At 45.6% G+C, this 22,581-nt stretch overlaps 1 protein-coding gene across 1 annotated transcript; it reads left to right on the forward strand.

Moving 5' to 3' along the window:
* Positions 1-234: 234 nt before the first annotated feature.
* Positions 235-17,140, forward strand: thbs2b (thrombospondin 2b). The gene is made up of 22 exons (XM_062518251.1): positions 235-561; positions 954-1,028; positions 1,167-1,717; positions 2,116-2,200; positions 4,881-5,092; positions 5,525-5,674; positions 5,834-5,927; positions 6,063-6,233; positions 7,154-7,330; positions 8,827-9,000; positions 9,107-9,234; positions 9,439-9,591; positions 9,791-10,009; positions 11,345-11,452; positions 11,557-11,716; positions 12,484-12,602; positions 12,719-12,953; positions 14,038-14,265; positions 14,617-14,888; positions 15,058-15,155; positions 15,324-15,463; positions 15,557-17,140. The coding sequence occupies exons 2-22, from the start codon at positions 962-964 to the stop codon at positions 15,562-15,564; spliced, it is 3,549 nt and encodes a 1,182-aa protein (XP_062374235.1). The 5' UTR covers positions 235-561; positions 954-961; the 3' UTR covers positions 15,565-17,140.
* The last annotated feature ends 5,441 nt before the right edge of the window (positions 17,141-22,581 follow it).

Below are 22,581 nucleotides of genomic sequence, written 5' to 3' on the forward strand. Positions count from 1 at the left end.
GCCTAATCTCGCCCTTAAAGCTGAGTCTCTGGCAAACTTTCTTCTTTTTTTTGCACCGACAATTGAAGCAATACACAAACACAACGACATCCACTGGCAAAGACGCCCCCCCCTCTCTCTCTCTCTCTCTCTCTCTCTCTCTCTCTCTCAAACTCCTCCTTGAAACCAGACACGCTGCACTGACTAATGATAAAGAAGGCTGGGTTTTTCAAAAGGGGACGAATGGACTAGATGTCAATGTCAGACACAGTGCATCTTAGCAACATTCCTGGACCATAAGTAGTTCGTAGCCTACAGGTACAATTTGCAACAAATGTAGACTTAACTTGACACTTCACCTTACTGACCGCATCATATAGCGAGCAGACCGGTGCGTTCTGGACACAAGAATAACTTCTGCGCTCTGCCGGGCGACATTCTGTTTTACGCACAAATTTACTTCTTTACGCATAGTGTGCAGCTCCTCAAACACCAATTAATGAGGAGAGCGGCTACTCGATAAGATTGTCATACTCAGCCATTCCTGATTCTGACCTTCAAAGGACTGCAGATCTCACTCAGGTGAGTGGAATGAACGGATGTTGCGTTGGGTCACCAAGTGTTTCCATGGACGTCTGTGGTCAATGAACTAAATTTCAAGGGGAACCGTTTTCATCCTGTGTCATGCTGTTTTCACCAAATGTTAATAATGAGTAAATCATTGAGCAGAGTTACAGCAAATATTCAATTATTTTATTGAATTATTTAATGAAAACTTGATACACCAATCTAATAAATTCAGTTGATTTGATCGGAGTTACATTTGCCATTGACTATACTATCCAAAACGGGTGTTTGACACGTTCAGTGGAAAGTGCTGCAGATGGTACTCATTAGTACTAGATAATTAGATCATTTGTCTGTTATTAATTATGTTGGGCTGTGAATTGTGATAAAGTGCTTGTATTTTGAAGGGTGTATAATGCTTTTTTGGGGATGTCGCGTGTGGCTGACACTGTTCTTCCTCAGCTCCTCTACTCTTGCGCAAGGTAATGGACATACCTTATACTTTCGTAATTAATATTTTTGATATGTCTAGTTATTGATATTATTTAATTTAAGTCTTTGATCAGATATCATGGTCCTGACACTGTTCCTGACCTCAAACATCGTTCTTGTTTTGACAGTGGTGGAGGATGAAACAGTGTTCGACCTGTTTGAAACCAGCGGTATAACGCGAAAGACAATAGGGGTAAAGTTGTTCAAGGGCTTGGACGGCGATACACCCGCTTACCGCTTCATTCGCTTCGACCAGCTGCCCTCGGTCAGCGCAGCCTCGCTGCAGCAACTGCTTCTGCAAATCCAGAACAATGAGGGCTTCGTTTTCACGGCCACCATGCGCCAGGACCGTACCTCCCGTGGCACCGTGATCTCCCTCGAGGGACCCGGGGAGAGGCGTCAGTTTGAATTGGTCTCTGACGGCCGCACCAACACTCTCGACCTGGTGTACTGGTGGGCGGATGGGTCGCGCAATATCATCTCCTTCGAAGATGTGGACCTGTCTGACTCGCAATGGAAGAATCTTACGCTGCACGTACATGGAGAAACAGCTACGCTTTATGTGGGATGTCGTTTGATTGACAGCTTCATTCTCGACGAGCCATTCTACGAGCACCTGAGCGCCGCTGGGGGTCGCATGTTTGTTGCCAAGGGCTCTGCCCGGGAAAATCATTTCAGGGTGAGCATGTTCTGAAGAGGAACATATGGTATTGCCTTTAGGAGTAACAAGTAGTCGCCCTCCCCACTCCCATACATCCAACTCAGTGCATGACATGGGAAAATAAATGAGAACCATTGCGTTAGTCTTTTGTGCGTTATTGTTGGTAATAGCAGTAATCAATGATCAAGGTTAAGATAAAGATGATGGATTGACGATGATTTAAAAAAAAGAAAATCCAAGCGTTTTCTAAAGAATTAAGGTTGTTTGGTCAATATATTTGAGAACGTTATTAATATTATATTGCATATTTAACTTTTTTTACATGTTATGGTCTGCTCACCCTGTCTGTTCGTGGTTCAGGGGAGAGTGTGTCACCTGATGGGTCAGTTTGATCTTGTTCTGGATTGTCTCTTCAGGGGGTTCTCCAGAATGTGCGCTTCATCTTTGACACTGCTCTGGAGGATGTTCTGGAGGGCCGCGGATGTGTGCTCACCATGGCAGGTATTGGTTTCTATTGCTTTACATGCACACATACACACACACACACAAGTACATGAGAGAGAGAGAGAGAGAGAGAGAGAGAGAGCGAGAGAGAGAGAAAGAGAGAGAATGACCTCAAGCATTTTAACATTTTCCAAAAGAAAAAAAAGAATTGCTTTTGAGAATCTTTCCAATCACCAGGGGCAATGTTGCAGCCATACATTTAAATCTGCCTAAAATACCTACAAATTGTATGTTTTGCAGTTCTATGTTTTGACGCCGAATAGTGTTTCTGTATGGGATTTTGAGGGATTAGAGAGGTTCTCTTCATTTTGTCTCACTTTGGGTAAAGTCTGTGGGAATGGCTGCACTTTTGGTCTGAGTTTCCTAAGGCATTTCTGTATTCTTTGCTATTGCTCAGCTCTACCATTAACCTCACCTGACTTCAACCTGAAAAAATGCTCCTCTACCAGAAGAGCTGAACTCACTGCTCCCATATGCTGGTCATGGGGTCAGATTTATTATTTTTGTTTAACTAATGTCTTGAGTTAAAACAACACTTGAGGACGGTGAAACATTGCACTACCCAGTCATGAGCAGTGAACACAGGAAAACATATTTTGCCGTTCTTGGTATATTTCACTGGTCGTATGTCCCTAGAGAGCATGTGAAGCGTAGGGCCAGAGTATGCTTTTCATGTCTTATCATTAATCTGTCTTTGGACGGGGATGGATTTCTCAGGAATGCTACAGTGTAATTTTGAGGACTTGTGGGGTTTGTCTGAACGCTGCCCTGGGATCTTACGCTATGATGTCAGCCCCAGTTTGCGAACTCACTGTCAGCTCCCTGGAAAAAGTGGAGCGCCGCAGCGGGCCCGAAGACAACACACTCTCTCTCTCACTCTCCGGGGAGCCTTTTTCGGCAGTTGGCGGCTAACTCTGAAAAATAAACCTTCGGCGAGGAGCTCGTGCATGGGCGCTCGGCGCGCAGTAGGCTTCTGGCCGCCGGGCCCTGGGCCATCTGAGAAAGCCATCAGGGCGCTTGGCATGTGGCTGAAAGGTGTGCACACTATCTCCCCCGTCAGCCTGGAGAAAGTAGGTCACCCATCAGCCTCAGCCAGCTGGATGTTTTATCTGTCATCTGCATCATGTAGTCACATCATCACTTCAAAAAACTTTTTTTTGTGCATTTTTTGGTGTTTCCTCTTTTTTATATCACCCCTCCCCCCCTCTCTCCACTCCGTCTGTCAGTGCGTGGCATTTTTATTATTATATCCTTACCATAGCTAGGCTTATTATGTCTGTTGCCAATGTCTTTCTCACATCTCTCTCTCTCTCTCTCTCTCTCTCTCTCTCTCTCTCTCTCTCTCTCTCTCTCTCTCTCTCTCTCTCTCTCTCATTCTTCCTTGCCCTTGCTCATGCTCTCTTTCATTCACAGACATTCACACACCCACCCACACACACACCAAACACATTCTAAAGTGCTCATTGGAGAGTTGAATGGGTATTTCAGACCAGACTGGTTCCAGCATGGCTGAGTGATTTAGTGGCCAGTGGAGCCCAGCATCCAGAGGATATCAGAGGGAGCCCTTTTCAGCAGGGACCTGTTCTACATTTCACACATCCATATTGCTCCTTTCACAAACATGTGTCCAAGAGCTCGGCCAGAAATAAGCGCACTTGATCAGGGGAAGTGAAAACAGCATGTTTCCTCTCAGCGTTGTGGAGTCAAACAAGACTGATTGCGCTACTTTTTTCCCACTTTTTCTTACTGTGGGAACTTCAACTTTCTGAAGTATTTGGTGAGGCTGAACATGCTTCTAAGTTGTTGTTTTGATGCACATATGACTTCGCTTGACTTGACGTTTCGTATGGGAAGCTTTATATGTCCAGAGGCCTGATAATGTGATGGTCAGGTGTGGTGCAGGTAGAGTTTTGGCCATCTGTTCTCCATCTGTGAACTCGTGCTCTGTGGAGGGCAGTCCGTAAAAGGCTTCACCTTCAGAGGGACTTCCTGTGTGGAGAGGAACCCCATTAAGTTTTAGACTCCAACCGCGCCCCTTGGCTTTACACGCCTTTTGTGCCCTCCTTTTGGTGCCTAAAATTAGCTCTGACCTCATCAAAAGAATGAACCACTGTGATGAATGATAGGCCACCGCCTTGTCAATGAGTCCCTGACAGTCAATCATTTTCCCCCTTGAAAGCATGAGCGTCTCAGTTGAGTGTGTGTGTGTGTGTGTGTTTGTGTGTGTAATGAAGGTTTATTTGTCAGGTCTGATCATTGTGCCAGTCCAAACCCACAGCTGTTTAATTCTCTCTGTGTGAGTTTTCCATGCTCATAATGGCCTCTCTCTCTCTCTCTCTCTCTCTCTCTCTCCCACTCGTTCTTCTCCTGCTGAGTTAGGGATCAGAGTTGAGACTGTGTTTGAATGGGCCTCTGTTTGCTGGGTCTCAGAGTCATATCCCGGCTCAATCAAGCGTTTCACAACTCACAACAACATGTTTAGTGGTAAAACAACACCCCATCAGCCCTATTGGAGGTTGTAATATTTTCATGAGCATAGTCTGTGTTGAGCAGCCTGAAGGAACTGACCCAGTTAAACACATCATATAAAAGCTGAATGTTAAACCACATCATATTAATGCCAAGTCCCTCCCCCCCACCTCCCCCCCTGTTTCCTGCCCTCTCGCTCTCTCCTCAGAGGAGGTCAACACCGTGAGCGAGAGCACGGAGCTGCTGGACGTGCCGTCGTCCATCGCCACCAACCTCATCAGCCCCAACACGGACGCGCCGGCCACTGGGTCCGAGGACAAGATGTGCGAGCACTCGTGCGAGGAGCTGACCAACCTCTTCCAGGAGCTCAAGGGGCTCCGCGTGGTCGTGGGCAACCTCATCGACGGCATGCAGAAAGTGGTCAGTGACTAACTCCTGCCCCTTGTGTCCAGTCACTAAAAAACTGCCCAATTAGCCTCTGGATTTGACGTGGGAACTGAGGAGACGGTTTGTTTGTTTTGGTGGGAGCGGGTGTTTTCCTAGCACTGAAGGGCCTGAGCAAGTTAAGAGTTGCAAAGATTTTTCCAAGTGATTTCCCCGCTCCCCTCTCTGTGGCCCTCGTAAAGCTGTAATTGAAACATAATTGGTGCGTACCTACATACCTTTGGAAGGAATGCATGTGTAGTAAATCATAAGCCTTTCTTCGCCCGCCAGTTTTGGGTGAAATTTACGAGTCAGCACGATTGGCAGATGCAGCGCTATATGTCCCAGTGAGGCCTCCGTGGGGCATTCCCCTGCCCGCAGCGCTGTGTCTGCACGTCACGCTGACAGACAGCTGTCTGATGTCCACAGACGGAGGAGAACGTGGCCATGCGCGAGGCGCTCGCCAAGCTGAAGATGCCGTCCAACTCTCTGGACCAGAACACGTGCTGGCAGGACGGACGTGTCTTCGAGGACAAGGAGGACTGGGTCGTGGACAGCTGCACCAAATGCACCTGTCAGGTAAACTGACCAATAGATCATGAGACCAAAATGGACAAATATCATCATCATTATCATACCAGTACTAAACAGTCCTGTTGACACATGCAGTATCTTATCAATAGGACATGATGTGCTATGTGAACATGTTCCTCATGTCACCTGTTTGATTCCTGACAGGAAGGAAAGGTGGTGTGTCGCCAGATCACATGTCCTCCAGTGGCCTGTGCCACGCCCTCCTTTATTGATGGAGAATGCTGCCCTGTCTGCTTGCGTACGTCTCTCCATACAGACAAATACACATAGCCTTGATATTAAGACACAGCCATGTGCACTGAACTGAATGATTAAACCTGTGTATGTGTGTGTGTGTGTGTGTGTGTGTGTGTGTGTGTGTTTGTGTCCTTAGCCATGGACAGTGAGGACGGCTGGTCCCCATGGTCCGAGTGGACGCAGTGCACGGTGACGTGTGGCACGGGGACGCAGCAGAGGGGCCGCTCCTGTGACGACAGCAGCAACACCTGCAGTGGACCGTCCATCCAGACGCGCAAATGCAGCCTGGGGAAGTGCGACAGGAGAGGTACCCAGCCTGCACACACACACGCACACACGCACACACAGACACACACACACACACACACACACACACACACACACACACACACACACACACATACACACGCACACACACACACACACACTCACACGCACACACACACACGCACCCACACACACACACACACACACACACACACACACACACTCTCTCTCACAACCTCACAGCTTAATGTCTTTCTGAAGCGGGGTGTGTGTGCAGATGCCAGACGAGTCTGATGTCTGAGGTCTTCAAACAGGTCTGCACATGAAGATCACAATGTGAATTCCCACTGGAGATTAGATGTCCTCTATCACCTCAGGGGGGAATTTGAGCCAAGCGTGCTTATTTCACACAGCCATAACATGCTGAAGCATTTTAGTATTTTAAACATATAGAGTCATTTCATAAAATCTAGTCCTGTTACTCTATACAGAACAGAGTCTGGTTGGGTTGAGAAGAGCAAGAAATGATAACGTCATCTATGTATATACGTGTAACCCCATTTTGAAAGCAAAAGAACTCGCTGACATCCTGACTGTTTGCAGTTGCAGAAGAGTTCCTTCCACTCAGTGGCACATAATCACGGTCTGTTAGAAGAAACTCTCTTCACTCTCTTCACAGAAACAACTAGTGCCTCACAGGAAGTGAACCTTTCACTCTGCGGTGGCCATAAATGACAACTCCAGCTGAGCAATGGCTTTAACAGCCTTCCCAATAAACTCATGCTTTATCTCACCATGCCAGCTTAGGAACTAAATGTGTTCTGAATATCATTCATCCAAAATTGTATCACAAGTGATTAAACCACAGACTTCTTTTCCAGTTTGGTCAGTGTTTTAAGATCATTTTATTTTGACGTGGCTCGTATGGTGATTAATGTGTGTGCTGCTGTGTATTTGCAGTGAAGCAGGATGGTGGCTGGAGTCTGTGGTCGCCCTGGTCATCCTGCTCGGTGACATGTGGAGAAGGCCTCATCACTCGCATCCGCCACTGCAACTCCCCCGTGCCTCAGCTGGGAGGACACGACTGTGAGGGAGAGGGGAGAGAGACCCAGAGCTGCCAGGCCCAACCCTGCCCTGGTGAGAGCAAAGTCTCAGTCACACACAAATAACACACAACACACACTTTATGTCTTTATTCGCGTCCACAATAAATACAGAATAAACACAGAATAAATAGGTATATATACATATAAGGACACACTTTTAAGTACACACGGTGCTCAGAAATGATTCAGTCATATGAAAAACAGCAGCACAACAGATTTGGGTACACAACACCACCATCTTCTCCAAATGTGGTGACGTCCAATAATGGAGGAGATTGAAGAGTCCTTCGCCAGTTCCTTCATTTTCAGTTTTGAAAATCCAACTCTCCTGAGACCCCTAATCACCAGCCTATGCATGTGGCCCAAATTGCTGAATATTAACACAAGATATTGGCACTGACACACACACACACATACACACACACACAAACATGCAATCATCAATCACACACACACACACACACACACACACACACACACACACACACACACACACACACACACACAGTGCCACTTACACACCCACACACTTGCGAAACCACACTGGGGACCCTCTCCAATCCCTGCCCTTCCTCTCTTGCCCCGAAAGCTGGAAAAGCGTGATGTCACTCTTTCCACAGCCCCTCCGGCGTCATCACAGCGAGCGCGCTGGCTTTGGCGAGCCCCGGCTGCAGGGGATTATGGGTAAGACACCCGTGGCACGGCCCAGCGAGCGAGTCACGTCTGGGCCAGAGGCAGGGCTCAGTCAGCGCTGAGCTGGAAACCCACAGGGCTTAGGCTCTGGCAGGCCGCCCGCTGGGTGTGTGGTTTTAGCGACCGCCGAGAAACATCCTCCCTCAGCGCCACGAGCCCGTGGACCTCAGCTCCCCGGTCCAGTTACCGCCGCTCGAGAAAAAAGCGCTACTCCGTATTAGCGGCGTGTATGTAAGCACTCAGCATACATTATGTCCCCGTGGTTACGTAACGCACAGTGCTGCGGCTTTGGGCCGAGTTGAGAGCGGAGACTCCCCAGGCTCAATTTCAGCCCATTAGGACCTGAGGCCAGACCTCCCCCCAGCCTCGCGCTCCGTAATGCCAGTTGAATTTTATGGACCTTCACAAAGCGTTGTCAAGTCACAGTGCTTTTGGTCCACAGAACAAATGTCCTCATAAAAGCGTTACTGCGGACAGGTTCTCCGTTCCCTCGGTTCTCGGTTCTCCGGGCCGCACCGTGATTATTATGATCGGAATGAGCTGAGAGGGCAGAATTCCTGCTGTGGCATAAATAACCTCAGATGTTCCGCCTAATGTCACTGTGCAGATGGGAACCTCAAAACACACGCCGATCGCTGGCTACACTTTTTATGGCACTGATTTATACGCTATGCATAAACCTCCACCTGGTGTATGGTATTTTCTGGAGGAGGAAAAAGGATCACCAAAAGAGGAAGCGGTCTTGTTTTATGAAACAGGGCTCGGAGAGCGTTTCCCTCTGAAGTAGAGTGGAGGCCGTAACTCTTGCTGATGGATGTGTGTGTGCGATTGCAGTTGACGGCGGTTGGGGGCCGTGGTCGCCGTGGGCAGCCTGCTCGGAGACGTGCGGCGGGGGCCTGAAGAGCCGCGTCAGGGAGTGCAACAGCCCCGCGCCCGAGCACGGCGGGAGGAAGTGCATGGGCGACGCCATGGACAACGAGCCCTGCGGCCGAAAGGAGTGCCCATTGGGTGAGTACCGCCACCTCTCTCTCTCTCTCCCATATTCTCTCTCTCTCTCTCTCCCTTATTCTCCCTCTCTCTGGCTCACTGAGTGGTGTTGGTGCTCTGTTGACAGATGGGTGCCTGTCCAACCCCTGCTTCGGCGGAGTCGAGTGCAGCACGGGCAGCGATGGCTCCTGGGAGTGCGGGCCTTGCCCAGCAGGTTACCGTGGCAACGGCACCTTCTGTGAAGATGTTAATGAGGTTTGTTTCCACAGGGTCTGGGATGTATAATCTAAGACATAGGACAACATTGAGTAATACATCTGTATTCTTGTATTTAACTTATTGGATATGACCCTTGTTATTACACACTTCATATACACGCTAGACACTTTGAAACCTTAGAGGAATCTCTCGAGTGTCCTTGAGTGAAGATCTTGAGTCTGTGTTTTCTCTCCTGGACAGTGTGAGCTGGTGTCCGACGTGTGCCATAAGAGAGAGGGCGTCCAGCAGTGTGTCAACACTGACCCAGGGTTCCACTGCCTGCCCTGCCCCCTGCGCTTCAAAGGAGGCCAGCCCTACGGCATGGGAGTGGAGTCCGCCAAGACCAACAAGCAGGTCAGAGCACACCCTCACCGCCACTGCTGTTTACTTTTCTTACATTCTTTTTGTCCCACCCTTTTTTTATCTCTCTTTTTCTCAAATCTCCTCTCCTTTCCTCTCCTCAATTCCACTCCCTTTTCCAATGATTCTTCTGTTTCCGTCGCAAGTCTTAAAAGCTCCTGCTGCACACTAACTTGCGGCCTCTCCTCTGCAGACGTGTGAGCCATATAACCCCTGCAAGGACAACAGCCACAGCTGCCACAGGTTTGCTGAGTGCATCTTCCTCAGCCCCAGCACTGACCCCATGTACAAGTGTGAGTGCCGCGTGGGCTTCGCTGGGGACGGCATCATCTGTGGAGAGGACTACGACCTGGACGGCTGGCCCAACTATGACTTGGCCTGCAGATCCAACGCTACCTACCACTGCAAGAAGGTACTAAAACACCTTTACTGAGCTATAATGGGAGAATTAATCAATTTCTGTATACTCGCTGTGAACACTGAGGACAGTTTTCCAACAAAGTGTAGTCATCAAGTTATCACTGATTTTTTATAGTATTTGGTTGAGGTTCATTTCACATGGAAACAGTTGTTTCCACTTTACCAGGACGGTTCTATGTAAGGTAATACAGCTGGTAATGCTGCTGCTACCTACTGCATGTAATTGTGCTGCTGATTGGACCAAGTCAAGCTTAGACTAGCTACAGACTGAGCCCCCCAAACACCTTACATAAGCCTAGGTCATACTTCACTTTCTGCATAGTGCAGGTCAACCTAAATCACACTGACATGAAATGAAAAATATTTGCATTGAGAGCAATTATTTTCATGTGTCAATGTCAATGTCAATTTATTCATACATGTAGCACATTTAAAAACAACAACAGTTGACCAAAGTGCTTTGAATAAATACATAAACAAATAAATAAATAGCAATAAGTAGTATGCAGTTGGCAGTTGACAGTAAGCATTTACTGTAAGTAGTAAGCAGTTGTCACAAAAACGTTTTCATGCAATGATAGAATTGCTTCATCTCATATTTGAACACTTCTCCATGCACACATAAATATGCCCACACCTTTACTTTTTTCCAGCGCCTTTTATGTGTGTGTTGATTGTGATTTTACGAGGAGGGCATTCCTCTCTTCGCTGAGGAGCCAGTATCATCTCCATGCTCTTAATACTTTCCATTCTGAACCAGCGATGAAACCAGATGTTGGATGGGTTTCACGTGAGGCAGGATTGTTATTGTCTTTTTCGCATTGTCTCACGTCAGGAGGTATAGTTTTATGCCTGCTAGCCTTGCGTGACTCAAACGGATCTTCCCACAAAGGCCTGGAGATGAGGCTGCGCACAGAGAGATCTCACAAAAGCGAGCGGTGACATCATGCTTCTCTATAGCGATGGATAATTGCCTTATTATGTAATAATACACCCTGGAAAGAAACCAGAACCACAATCTGCAATCTGCTAGACATCATGTGGCAGGCAGGTGAAGTCATAGCAGCTTAGAGTCACAGGAAAGGAACAGAAGAACCAGAGCCATTGTTAAAGTCGGGAACCCAATATCGCATATTGCTCCTAAAACGTTTTATTTGCGCAGAGAGCATGTGTATTAAGAATATGACCAGGTGAATGATACTCCTGTACCCTGCCAACATTTAACAAAAATGTTCAAAATGTTCAAATCTCAAAATAAGAATATTCACACAATGGAAAAAACATCAGCCATCCACGATGATGTTGAGCGCATTCTCCTTGCTTTTAGGACAACTGCCCCAAACTTCCCAACTCAGGACAGGAGGACTACGACAATGATGGCCAGGGAGATGCCTGCGACAAAGACGATGACAACGATGACATCGTGGATGAGAGGGTAAGACTGCTTGCTGCGGATGGGAACTGTGTCAGCATTTGGATCTAGTCATGTGTCATTTACACTGATACACTGTTACATCTGATATGTGTCTTCCCCTCCAGGACAACTGCCCTCTGCAATACAACCCTCTCCAGTATGACTTTGATAAGGACGATGTGGGCGACCGCTGTGACAACTGTCCGTATGACCACAACCCATCTCAGACCGACACAGACAACAACGGAGAAGGAGACGCCTGCTCACTGGACAAGGATGGCGATGGTACAGAGACCCCCTGCCCTTCTAAAAACCAGTCTCAAAATGACTCATGTTTTCACACACTTTCCGTGCTTTGTTTATGACCGTAACACCCTATAGTGAGGGTTATTTATGTCTATCAGAAACATTGAAATGTGTTTATCGACTCGACTGTTTAATGCTCATGGGTTTGGGCAAAAACAAAAATAATTGCACAGAAATCATAAGAAATAGACATATGGAAGTAATGAAAGCATGCTGAATGATTATGAAAAACATGCACGCATAAATACACAGACACACACACACACACACACACACACACACACACACATGCATGCACACACACACACACACACACACACACACACACACACACACACGAACATTTAGACACATACACCCACATACCCCATGGGAGCTTCATAGGAAAAGTTTAGATGGGAGTATGAGATCAGATGTGAGGTGGCTCTTAAAGGGATGGGCTCTTCACACATTAGGCGTTCAGCATTTAGGAGACTTGTGGCTGGATGATCAGTATATTTCATGAAGTCACTAGAGAGGTTTCATACTTTTTATGTTCATTTTAGACTTTTAGAATGCAATGTTGTCATAGTTAGAAACAGTGCAAATAGTGAATGGAAATAGTGTGTCTAAAATCAGTGCCACTATACAACTGTATAACAACTGTAGACTACACACCTACAGTGTATGTGTCCTTTCTTTTCCGTAACCTTAAGAATTTGACTATCTATTTTTTACCAAATATTGTTACTGTTGTGGATTTCCAGAGATTCCTGATGAGCGGGACAACTGCCCTCTCTACTACAACACTGAGCAGAGGGACACAGATCTGGACGGAGTAGGAGATCTCTGTGACAACTGTCCACTAGTCCACAATCCTCAGCAGGTGTGTCAGAGGTGGAATACCCAGTCTATAAAGAGTGTATGGGTGTGTGTGTATAGTCGTTTTGTGTGTGTGTTGTGTGTGATCCTGGTTTGTAAAACTGATTGAACTTGTCACAGACTGATGCTGACAACGACTTAGTGGGAGACCAGTGTGACAACAACCAAGACATCGACGAGGACGGCCATCAGAACAACATGGACAACTGTCCCTACATCCCCAACGCCAACCAGGCCGATCATGACAAGGACGGCAAAGGGGACGCGTGCGACTTCGACGACGACAACGACGGCATTCCTGACGACCGGGACAACTGCAGGCTGGTGCCCAACAAAGACCAGATAGACGCCGATGGTAAATGAGCACCAGAGAGCATCCGCACTAGAGAAGAGCTGAGGAGAGAGGCAGCAGATGAGAGATAGGAGGGGGAATAATGGAGGAGGGTTTATGAGGAGCGAGGCCTGTGGATTTGTGGAGGCGAGAGGAGAGAGGAGAGATCACCACTCACATGACCACCCACTAGGTTGAGCTGCTTACACTGACAACGTTGTAAAGCGGCAGGAGGCTGCTGTGTGGTGGTATCCATGGACGACACAAACAGAACAGCACACGCTCTCCTTTCAGCCTCGCAAAACAGGAATGCACCTTCCACCAGAGCCTGCCCACGGAGCGCGAGGACTGGGCTGCCTCGTCGCGATGGCTGTGTGATTTGTGGGAGAGGTCTCGGTGCGGTGCACGCTCGGATCACTGGAGAGAGGGAGGCTCGCAGATGTCTGATAATGCCTGGAATGCTCCTCTGGGCTCAGCGGAGTGGCGGGCCTCGGTGTGCTTGGCCAAACTCAATTTGGAGCAGAGCACCTATTGTTGTTGGAGCTCGCTTCATCATCTCCAATAAATGGCCTCCAAATAGCTGTCTCCTTAGAGGGGAAAATGACTGGGAAAGTATTTAGGTCAGTCTTAGTGATGTTTTCTAGGGTGGTTCAAATAAATGGCTAATGCTAAAAGCAATGAAACGCTAACAATAGAGGTCATGACTACTTTAGCGATGAGGGAGATATGAGATGGTGAGGTCTCTCCCAGTTCTGGCTCTCTAGTCTAAATTGAGACGTGGTGATGGTCCACTTGGTGCACTGGGACTGTGTCTCTGGAAGTCATCAAAACCTCTAAGCCTTTCTCAGTGCCAGAACACTAGAATATGGATACCCTTATCTGTGATTGATAGTGGAGAAGGAAGTGGAAGGAATGATCTAAGAGATATTTTTTATCAGAAATTCCTTCTGATGAGCCACTCTTCTGGTCCTCATCAAATAGGATGCAAGTTTTATTTTATTCTTCCTACTTTCATTTTTATTTGATCACTGTTGGAGTGTAACCTTTTATGACTCGGCCTCTCCGATCTGCAGTGTCTAACTTCTTCGTTTTCTGTTCTCTCTCCTAGGTGATGGCCGAGGAGATGCTTGCAAGGATGACTTTGACAACGACAGCATCCCTGACAGCCTTGATGTATGCCCAGAGAACAATGCCATCAGTGTCACTGACCTGCGCAAGTTCCAGATGGTGCATCTGGACCCCAAGGGTACCACGCAGATTGATGCCAACTGGGTGGTGCGAAACCAGGGCAAAGAACTTGTGCAGACTGCCAACTCTGATCCTGGCATTGCTGTCGGTGAGTGGATACAATAACCATACAAACTGACCGTATGCTACTTATATAGTTAATTGAACTTCCCCTTTATGGATCATGCTTCAGCTTAGCAGCATTCATTCAATATATCACTGTCCTTTTCAACTCCTTTCTGACTCGCTGTGGTCTCACCGGGAGGGTCTACTTAGATTTGCCCTCCATTCGCTCCAAGATATTTCAGGACCTTGGCAAGTTACGCTGCCAGTTGCCCGTCAGATCTTGCTATGGACATTCCTTCATTAATAGTAGGCCTGTTTGCCAGTTAAAGGGAAAGTCTGAAGTGCAAATCCCACTGTGGTAAATGTCCTCTGTGTGTTCTGTTCTTTCCACTAGGCTTTGATGAGTTCCAAGCTGTGGACTTCAGCGGAACGTTCTATGTGAACACGGAGCGTGATGATGACTACGCTGGCTTTGTGTTTGGCTACCAGTCCAGCCGACGCTTCTACGTGGTCATGTGGAAGCAGATCACACAAACCTACTGGGAGGACAAGCCCCACAAGGCCTTTGGCATCTCTGGCGTGTCACTCAAGGTGGTCAACTCCACCACCGGCACCGGCGAATACCTACGCAATGCCCTCTGGCACACGGGCAATACCAGAAATCAGGTGGGCAGCCATTTTCTCCATTCTACTCTCAACCTAGCATCATGTCTAAGCTTTGAATTACATTAGATCTTTTTCCAAATGACTTGAAACATCATCTTGGTTTTTATCCCTCTTTCCTCACCTAGTTATGTGCCCTTGTCATGTGTTTAATTGAATGTTGGTTGTTTAGGTACGCACTCTTTGGCATGACCCCAAAAACATCGGCTGGAAAGATTACACAGCCTACCGCTGGCATCTCATTCATAGACCCAAGACTGGCTTCATCAGGTGAGTCACTTCACTGCTAGTCACAGACATATACAATACACATACTGTACATGGTTAATGAAATATGAAAGACCACATTCAACCACTCAACTTTCTATGTCTAAATGCATTTTTTGCAATTGAGCTGTAAATATTGAGCAGACATTATAAATATTGCCTTGTGTGCAGGGTGGTGGTCTATGAAGGGAAGCAGATCCTGGCCGACTCCGGCCCTGTCTATGACAAGACGTACGCTGGGGGCAGACTGGGGCTGTTCGTCTTCTCTCAGGAGCTCGTCTTCTTCTCTGACCTCAAGTATCTGTGCAGAGGTGAGCTAACGGCTAACGGCCGCGCTTCTAACAGCACTCAGCATGGCGGCTCTATCAGCCCATCATTAAACATCTGCCTTTTTTCCTCTGCAGATAACTAATCTGAGGATCGCCAGTTCCATGGACATGCATTTACCAGATCCCATACTACAAAGATGTACTAAATAAGTCTCCAGGTAACCAATAACAGCAGAAAGAGCCACAGAAATACAAAACCAAGGCACCAAATTGGACTCCTAGTCAGGCAATTCCAGCCATCATTTCTGCTTCTGTTCAGTGATCTCTGCCACACAAAGGATGTTTCAAACATGTGATTCAATGAGCAGACTGGATGTGGAGTCCATGGCACAGACTCAATGCAGGACATTGCTAATCCTCAACCCTGGTGCTGGTTGCACTTACACTTACAGCAGTACAATGTTGAATCCTGCCACCTTGAATGGACCCTGGGGGTTGCACCTGTTTCTCCAATTTCAGCTGATTTTTTTGTATGTGTGTAGCAAGTAGTCATGTATTTTCCAAAGAAAATGTTGTGTTTTGATTTGTAACATTTTTGTTAACATTTGAATGCTGAGGGAAAGATGTATCATAATTAGACTGTCATATTTTCTACTGTAAATTATTTGCTTTTTTGCTTTTCCGTGCAAAGATATAGATTCATGTTTTGTTGTTTGATCTGCTATTGCCAAAGAATGTAAATATTAATTTATTTTGTTTACACTGACAGAATTTCACCATTGAAGTGCCTAGCAATACTCAGTGTTAGTAGTTCTCAGTCATTTAGCATAGAGCCTTAAAACCATTGAATTTGGTTCATCTGGGAGAGTCAGCATATTAAATGCAGAGGCTCTCAGTGAGGGACATTTCTTTTTTTTTGGATATAAACATTTCCATTCGAGGTAACGCTGCTTCATAGCATAACTCATAATTACATAACACTTACGCTTTGGTCATATGGAGTAACTTAGTAAATGTCAAACTTTTGTGTCATCTGAAGAGCAAAAAATCAACCCGAGTTGATGTTACTGGTGTTTAAATAAATAGGCGACATGGTCTCCTGTCAGCCCAGAGTGGCCTTCAGGAGTGCTGAGGCCTGCCGCGTGTCGGCCAGGTGAAACTCAGTAAGATGAGCGATGCCCTGCATGCTTGTCATCTCACTCTCTGAGCTTTGACTGAGTGTAAAACTGGAACCAGGTGCCAGAGGAAAAACACTCCTTTGTCTAGCAGACATGGTCAGTATTTCATTTTAGTCAAGGTCAGTGTGTTTAGATGCCCAAAGCCAGTTTCAGGAAACCTTTTGTAATACAAAGCACATGCATACGTGTAGAGTGGCGGACAGTTCGCTTGGGGCAGAGAGGAGTTAGCACATGAAACGAGAGGAGTGAAATATATGAAATGTGATAATGATGCCGTTTGAACTCTCAGGAGTTCACCATACCTCCTCATCAGGCTCAGAGAACATGTGATTGGACCAAATGATCGGCCATCTATAGCTTGCAACTGTATGTCTTTGTGGCTTGCATTATTGTTTTTGAATGTTTTTTTTTTTTATTTCTGTTTTGTAACACACTTTGTCATGCGTATATCTGCCAACATTCAATATTCAAATCAACCAAACCAGCACATAGATAAACAGTAATAGGTTTACATGTTTCATTAATAAAATTTTATACAGTATGGCATCTATGTTTTCAGTTTTGTCGCGAAAATGCATGTTTACAGTAAATAGACAACAAATAGAAGACATTCAGTGACAAATAATGGTTCTACTCTGCACTATTTTGTAACTGAAAGTTCAATGTACAGTGAATATTGGACTGATTGTCACCAATTGGACATGTGCATTTATGGCAAGATTTGATGTTTATCTCGATTGACTTGATAGTGAGACATGCAAAACTATAAATGTGTTGCTTGTCTTGCTTGGTACAGCCATTAGCTATTCAGATCACAAAACGTTGACGTCTTCATCTGGTCAAAAGATGCTGTCAGCTGTATCGTGCAAAGGCAGAAGGCTGCAGTTATTATAAAAGTGTCTGTTGTAACGGCAGATTTTCTGTCTCCCTTCTGTGTGAGGCTGTCAGATAGCAGCATGACCCCCAAGCTAGGGGTGCTTCAAGGCCTTGGCCTCTACGCCAGAGTTCATCTCTGAGCGCATACTTGTGTGGCATGTCTGACAGATCTCTCAGTGATGTGCAGACAGATTGTGTGATCTCTCAGACCTGGCACGGCATGAGTTGGAGAGGTCAAGAATTAAACTTTGCTAAAAGAATCTCAACTTGACAGAATGAGAGAGATTTAAAGACAATCACAGTTTGAAAGATAATGAGATCAGTCTTCTTTCTCTACGTGTCCACATGATAAATAGAAACACATTGGTTTAAATACCTGTGGCAACCTCAAAACAAAACATTGAGCATCTATAGCAACTCTAACCTATCAATCATTCTTGCATTTTATCAGTGACAGAGCTCTGCTTTAGATTTCACTGGAACAATTTATAGGACTCCTCAGGAATCAGTTACTCAGACGAACTTTACCTGGAAAATAAGGTTATAATTCACAGGATTTAAATGTCTCTGGTAGAGAGATCAAGAGTGACGATAATCTCTGTCTGAGAGAGTGTCCATGTGTGTGTGTGTTGCGCATGTGTGTGTGTGTGTGTGTGTGTGTGTGTGTGTGTGTGTGTGTGTGTGTGTGTGTGTGTGTGTTTGAGCGTTTGTGTGTGTGTGTTTGAGCGTTTGTGTGTGTGTGTGTGTGTGTGTGTGTGTGTGTGTGTGTGTGTGTGTGTGTGTTGGTTTGTTTGAGTGTTTGTGTGTGTGTGTGTGTGTGTGTGTGAGAGAGAGAGAGAGAGAGAGTTCACAGCTGACAAAACAGTCATTAAAGACTAATCAGAGGTAAAAGTTACGCTCAATGTGGGTGTCACAGTGCTAAGCAACAACACTCTAAAGGACATCAACAGTGAGCGATGATGACTTTGACTGGACTACAAATCCAATTCAGATTCATTCTAAGATGATGGCATCACAGCAAGGTAATACGCTGCGTGCTTTGGAGCAGCAGATTTCCTGGTATGTACTGATTGAAGAATTGTTATTCCTAATGGCATATACATGATTCACTCAGCTGACATCATGGGTTTGGTTAAAGCACACACACATGGGAAGACTTTGATTCCACTTGAGTGAGAGCATTTTGAACTTCATCTCATGAGGCCGGTCTTTTGTCTTCTGAAACGTGGTTTCTGCATCTGTTTTCCTGATACCGGTTCCAACAGCACAATAAATAGACGCATGCATGTTTTGAAAACTGCTAGGTCTGCTTTTATGTGTGCTTTTAGTCCAGGGCCGATGCACTGAAGAGCAATGCACTTAAGAGTTCTCTGCAGATGTAAAAGGATCATTCAGCAGCAGTCTCTCTTTTCATTAAGGGGAAATTACCCAGGCTCCCAGTGGTGACGGGGGAGATGTTCCATGAGAACTGGCCTCCTCAACTCAGCTTAGAGCTGGAGCCTCGTCAGTCTCAGTGCCGTGAGTGTGTCCTCCTCAGAGGGGATAAGGCAACAGCAGGCAAAGCCAGAAACAAGATATTAAATTCAGTCTGTAATCCAAAAATAGACACGGCACCAAGATGGAGATTTTCCACTGATCCTCAGCTTCAACACAGTGGAAGAGATGCGCTAAAGAGAAGCCGTTGTTCAACGTGCAATTGTTTTGTAGTTTGCAAACTATTAATTGTGCATTGTCAACTCACTGATAATAAAAAAAAAGGCTAAAGTAAAGTGTTAAAGTTCTCTCCAAGTGAGGCACATTCAGCCACATTCGGACAGAAGACATTTGTAGACTACTAACTGGAGAGGCTACTCCTAACTACTCTGTTCTAGGAACTGTAAACAGTCCCTTCAGTGCCTAAGGTCCTGCTATCTCAACACATGGCTAAAGAGTTCAACATTTCATTCTAACAGACTCTGACACAAAGCACCCTGGCCAGCACACATTTCCTGATTTAAAGCGTACTCTTTTTTTGCTCAGTGCTGTCGTGTCAGCCTTGTCCCGCTAGTTGAAGCTAATCAGGGCTAAGTCAAGCTGATGGGTGGCTCTCTGGACCTAATGCTGACGGGATCGGTGGCTGTGAGAGGCAACACATTGAACACCCTGACATGCATCTGGGAGAAAAAATGGCTGACTTACTGCCAAAGACACAAGCTGAAACGTCAACAGCTGTGAACCTCTCATAATCAGAACAACCAATTACAGTCCATCCTAGACTTAATAACAAAATTCATGACAGCAACTGGAAGCCATCCATGGTTGTAAAAGAGCAGATGAGAGTAGATGTAAAACAATGGGTGTGGTGTTTCTGCTGTTTCAGGAAGTGAGCAGAGAATGAGTAAGTGAATATTAACTGGTATCATTCTTGGTGGACTGGATATTGCTAATAAATATTAGTTGACATCCTACTACTTTTAAATGAGCATTTTGTATCAGGCTCCTATAGGGTTTCGCCTACAAATCAATATTTCAGACCAGGAAGAGAATGGTATTTAGTGAGGTTTGAAGCTAAATTATTGAAGTAACTTACACTATACTGTATGTGAAGAGCATTCACTCACCATCATTATCTAATTTTTGACAAAAAGTGAATTTAGAGGCTTTTGCATCGGAACTCTTCACTTGTAGATTTAAAATCAGTAATTCATCATTTTCACATAAACATTGACAAAAGACCGTTTTTTGAATTGGGAATTGTATGGGTTGCAGTAGAAATGTTTTTCATCTAACACTAATGTAATTCACGCTGATTATTTTTAATCACGTTTTGACTTCTCGTGATGGAGAGACACAAAATGCAGATGTTTTCCATTTTTGCAACTGTCTTGAGATCGTCTGATCTGCCGATCCATGGAGTGGAAAGAGAGGATGTTCACCGAACATCTGATTTGCTGAAATTGAGTACAGAGCGAGGGGACAGTTGTGTTTTGGTTTCCTCCTCACTGCCTCCAAACAGTAGAGTTCAGATGTGTAACTAGACACAGCACATGATGCATTCTTTGCAAAGCCATGTCATCATGAGCTCACCATCATAAGGGCAATCAGAGGTTCAGAGCCCGGATTCTTCTCTATAATCTATACCTATTTGTTGATCTTGTTATGGTAAAAATAATATAGATTTGCCTTTTACCTAAATTGCCAAACACTCTAAAAATAATATTGTAAACTATATTTTGCTGCAGGTGTCCTTTCGATTCGGTTTGTGTCCTTAAAGCAGAACGTTATATTACATATTTTGTTGAATGATTGGCTAAAGTCTGATGATGAGATCGTAGCTTTTTGGCCACATAAGTTTGGCACGCTCTTTCTCTAGCGTGATCACAGAGTCATTTCCTCTGCAGTCATTTCTATAGGGACGAGGAGGGACGAACCCGCAGCCAGGAGCCACCAGCTCTCTGCTGGCAGCCATTGGACTAGAGGGGCCGCGCGCCAGACATGACTTCACTCCTGATCCTGATGCCCACTCTTCTCGCTCGTGTTGGGCTTGGTGCTTTTTAAAGTCCCACTGGCACTGTGCTTAACAGGACATCCCTGATCCATTTCCACGGTTCACGGGACAGGTCCTCCCACATGACTGCTGCTGGCTCGCTGCAGGCCTCAGTCATTGGAGGAGTACACAAACTCCATCGCTACAGTCGCTCTGCTTCTTTGTTTCAGTCTGCAGCTAGTGAAGGATTTGCACCACTACAATCAGGCCATCTACGGCTAACACATCTCCTTTTGATGGGTTTAGAATATGACTGATAGTCCATGCTTAAAAACTGAGACATTTATCAAGGACAAGTGTTAATTAATCAAGTAGTTCACAGAATAAGGGCTCGACATGCAGATAGCATACAGCAGAAGAGTAGCTACATTAATACTTCCCAAACCATATACGGCCTAAGGGAGGAATGAAATTACATTCTGACATTCTATAAAATCATGAACTGTCCATCTAAGGGCTGAAAGGCTGGCATTCCACAAACCCTAAATCATAAACCCCAAATCACAATATCTTCAAATACATTCCCTGAGGGCAACTGATGTGTCAGCCAGATGGATTTGCAGCTGAAGTCACCCAGTGTGAACCCGCTGCCAAATGGAAGGGTGCCTGTCGACAAAAACACCAAGGGGATTCAGAATATACAGAATATGCAAAATACAGAAAACGTGATGGCTAGCTTTCATTAAGCCCTGTCATTAATCATACTTTTTTTGGACAGCAACACTGAGAGCATGGGAGAACAGAGTGGGTAATGAATGGGTGGTTCTCTAGGCTGCTGGACTATGATCTGAAGCCCAGTCAAAACAGCTTTGTTGTGGTAGGTAGGAGTTGATGCAGAGGCTAGATGGAGGAAAATGAGAAAACGCTTTCCTGTGATATGTCAAGCTTCCAGTATTTAGGACACAGCAAACGTGCAAAACGGGGCAGGTGCTTCATACACCCACGGGGTTTTGTTTTATTTTCAAAAAGACTGGCTTCCTCGCCTTTGAAGAAAACAGAATTTCATCACTGTTTCCATATTTACACTTGAAAGACGCATGGTTTTCTTGCCACATCTCAAAGAAAACAGTTCCAGCTATTTATACTGCTCGGCTGCCAGGCTCCAGGTACAGTGATTTAAGTAGTAGGGGACTTTTTTGCTTTGTAATTAAAACCAGATGCCCGCTGCACAACCTCTCTCGGCCTAATTAAGACTTTAAAACACATGGAAAATAGCCTTTGCCTGTACGTGTGCTAGGTCATGTGTAAAGGTGTTATTCTATTGGTCTGTATGTAAAGTTATGGGCATTTAGCCATCAGCTTGCAGTTGAAACTACTTGCAGTTGTTTCCTTGAAATAAAGGACATAATTATTTGAAGGCAGTGGAACTCGCAAGGGGGTCAAATGCTTCTTATTTATCGAGACAATAGACAAACTGAAAGTGCTGAAAAAAAGATTTTAATTTTCATAGGCTGGAGGGGACACGCAGGAAAATGGACACGGTATGTTTGGGAAGACATCAGGATGACATTAGTATTCCCGTAACAGGCCCATGCAGTGAGCTCACCGTCAATGTTTTCCACATTTCAAACACAAACTGC

The sequence above is a fragment of the Sardina pilchardus genome, chromosome 17, assembly GCF_963854185.1.
Source record: "Sardina pilchardus chromosome 17, fSarPil1.1, whole genome shotgun sequence".
NCBI classification, from domain to species: domain Eukaryota; kingdom Metazoa; phylum Chordata; class Actinopteri; order Clupeiformes; family Clupeidae; genus Sardina; species Sardina pilchardus.

What these genes read in the sequence shown, in the direction of transcription:
- thbs2b (XM_062518251.1), top strand. Translation starts at nt 962, where the DNA reads ATGCTTTTTTGGGGATGTCGCGTGTGGCTGACACTGTTCTTCCTCAGC. An exon ending in CCGCCAAGACCAACAAGCAG is followed by an intron (nt 9,592 to 9,790) that starts GTCAGAGCACAC and finishes TCTCCTCTGCAG; the next exon opens with ACGTGTGAGCCATATAACCC. An exon ending in CTACCTACCACTGCAAGAAG is followed by an intron (nt 10,010 to 11,344) that starts GTACTAAAACAC and finishes CCTTGCTTTTAG; the next exon opens with GACAACTGCCCCAAACTTCC.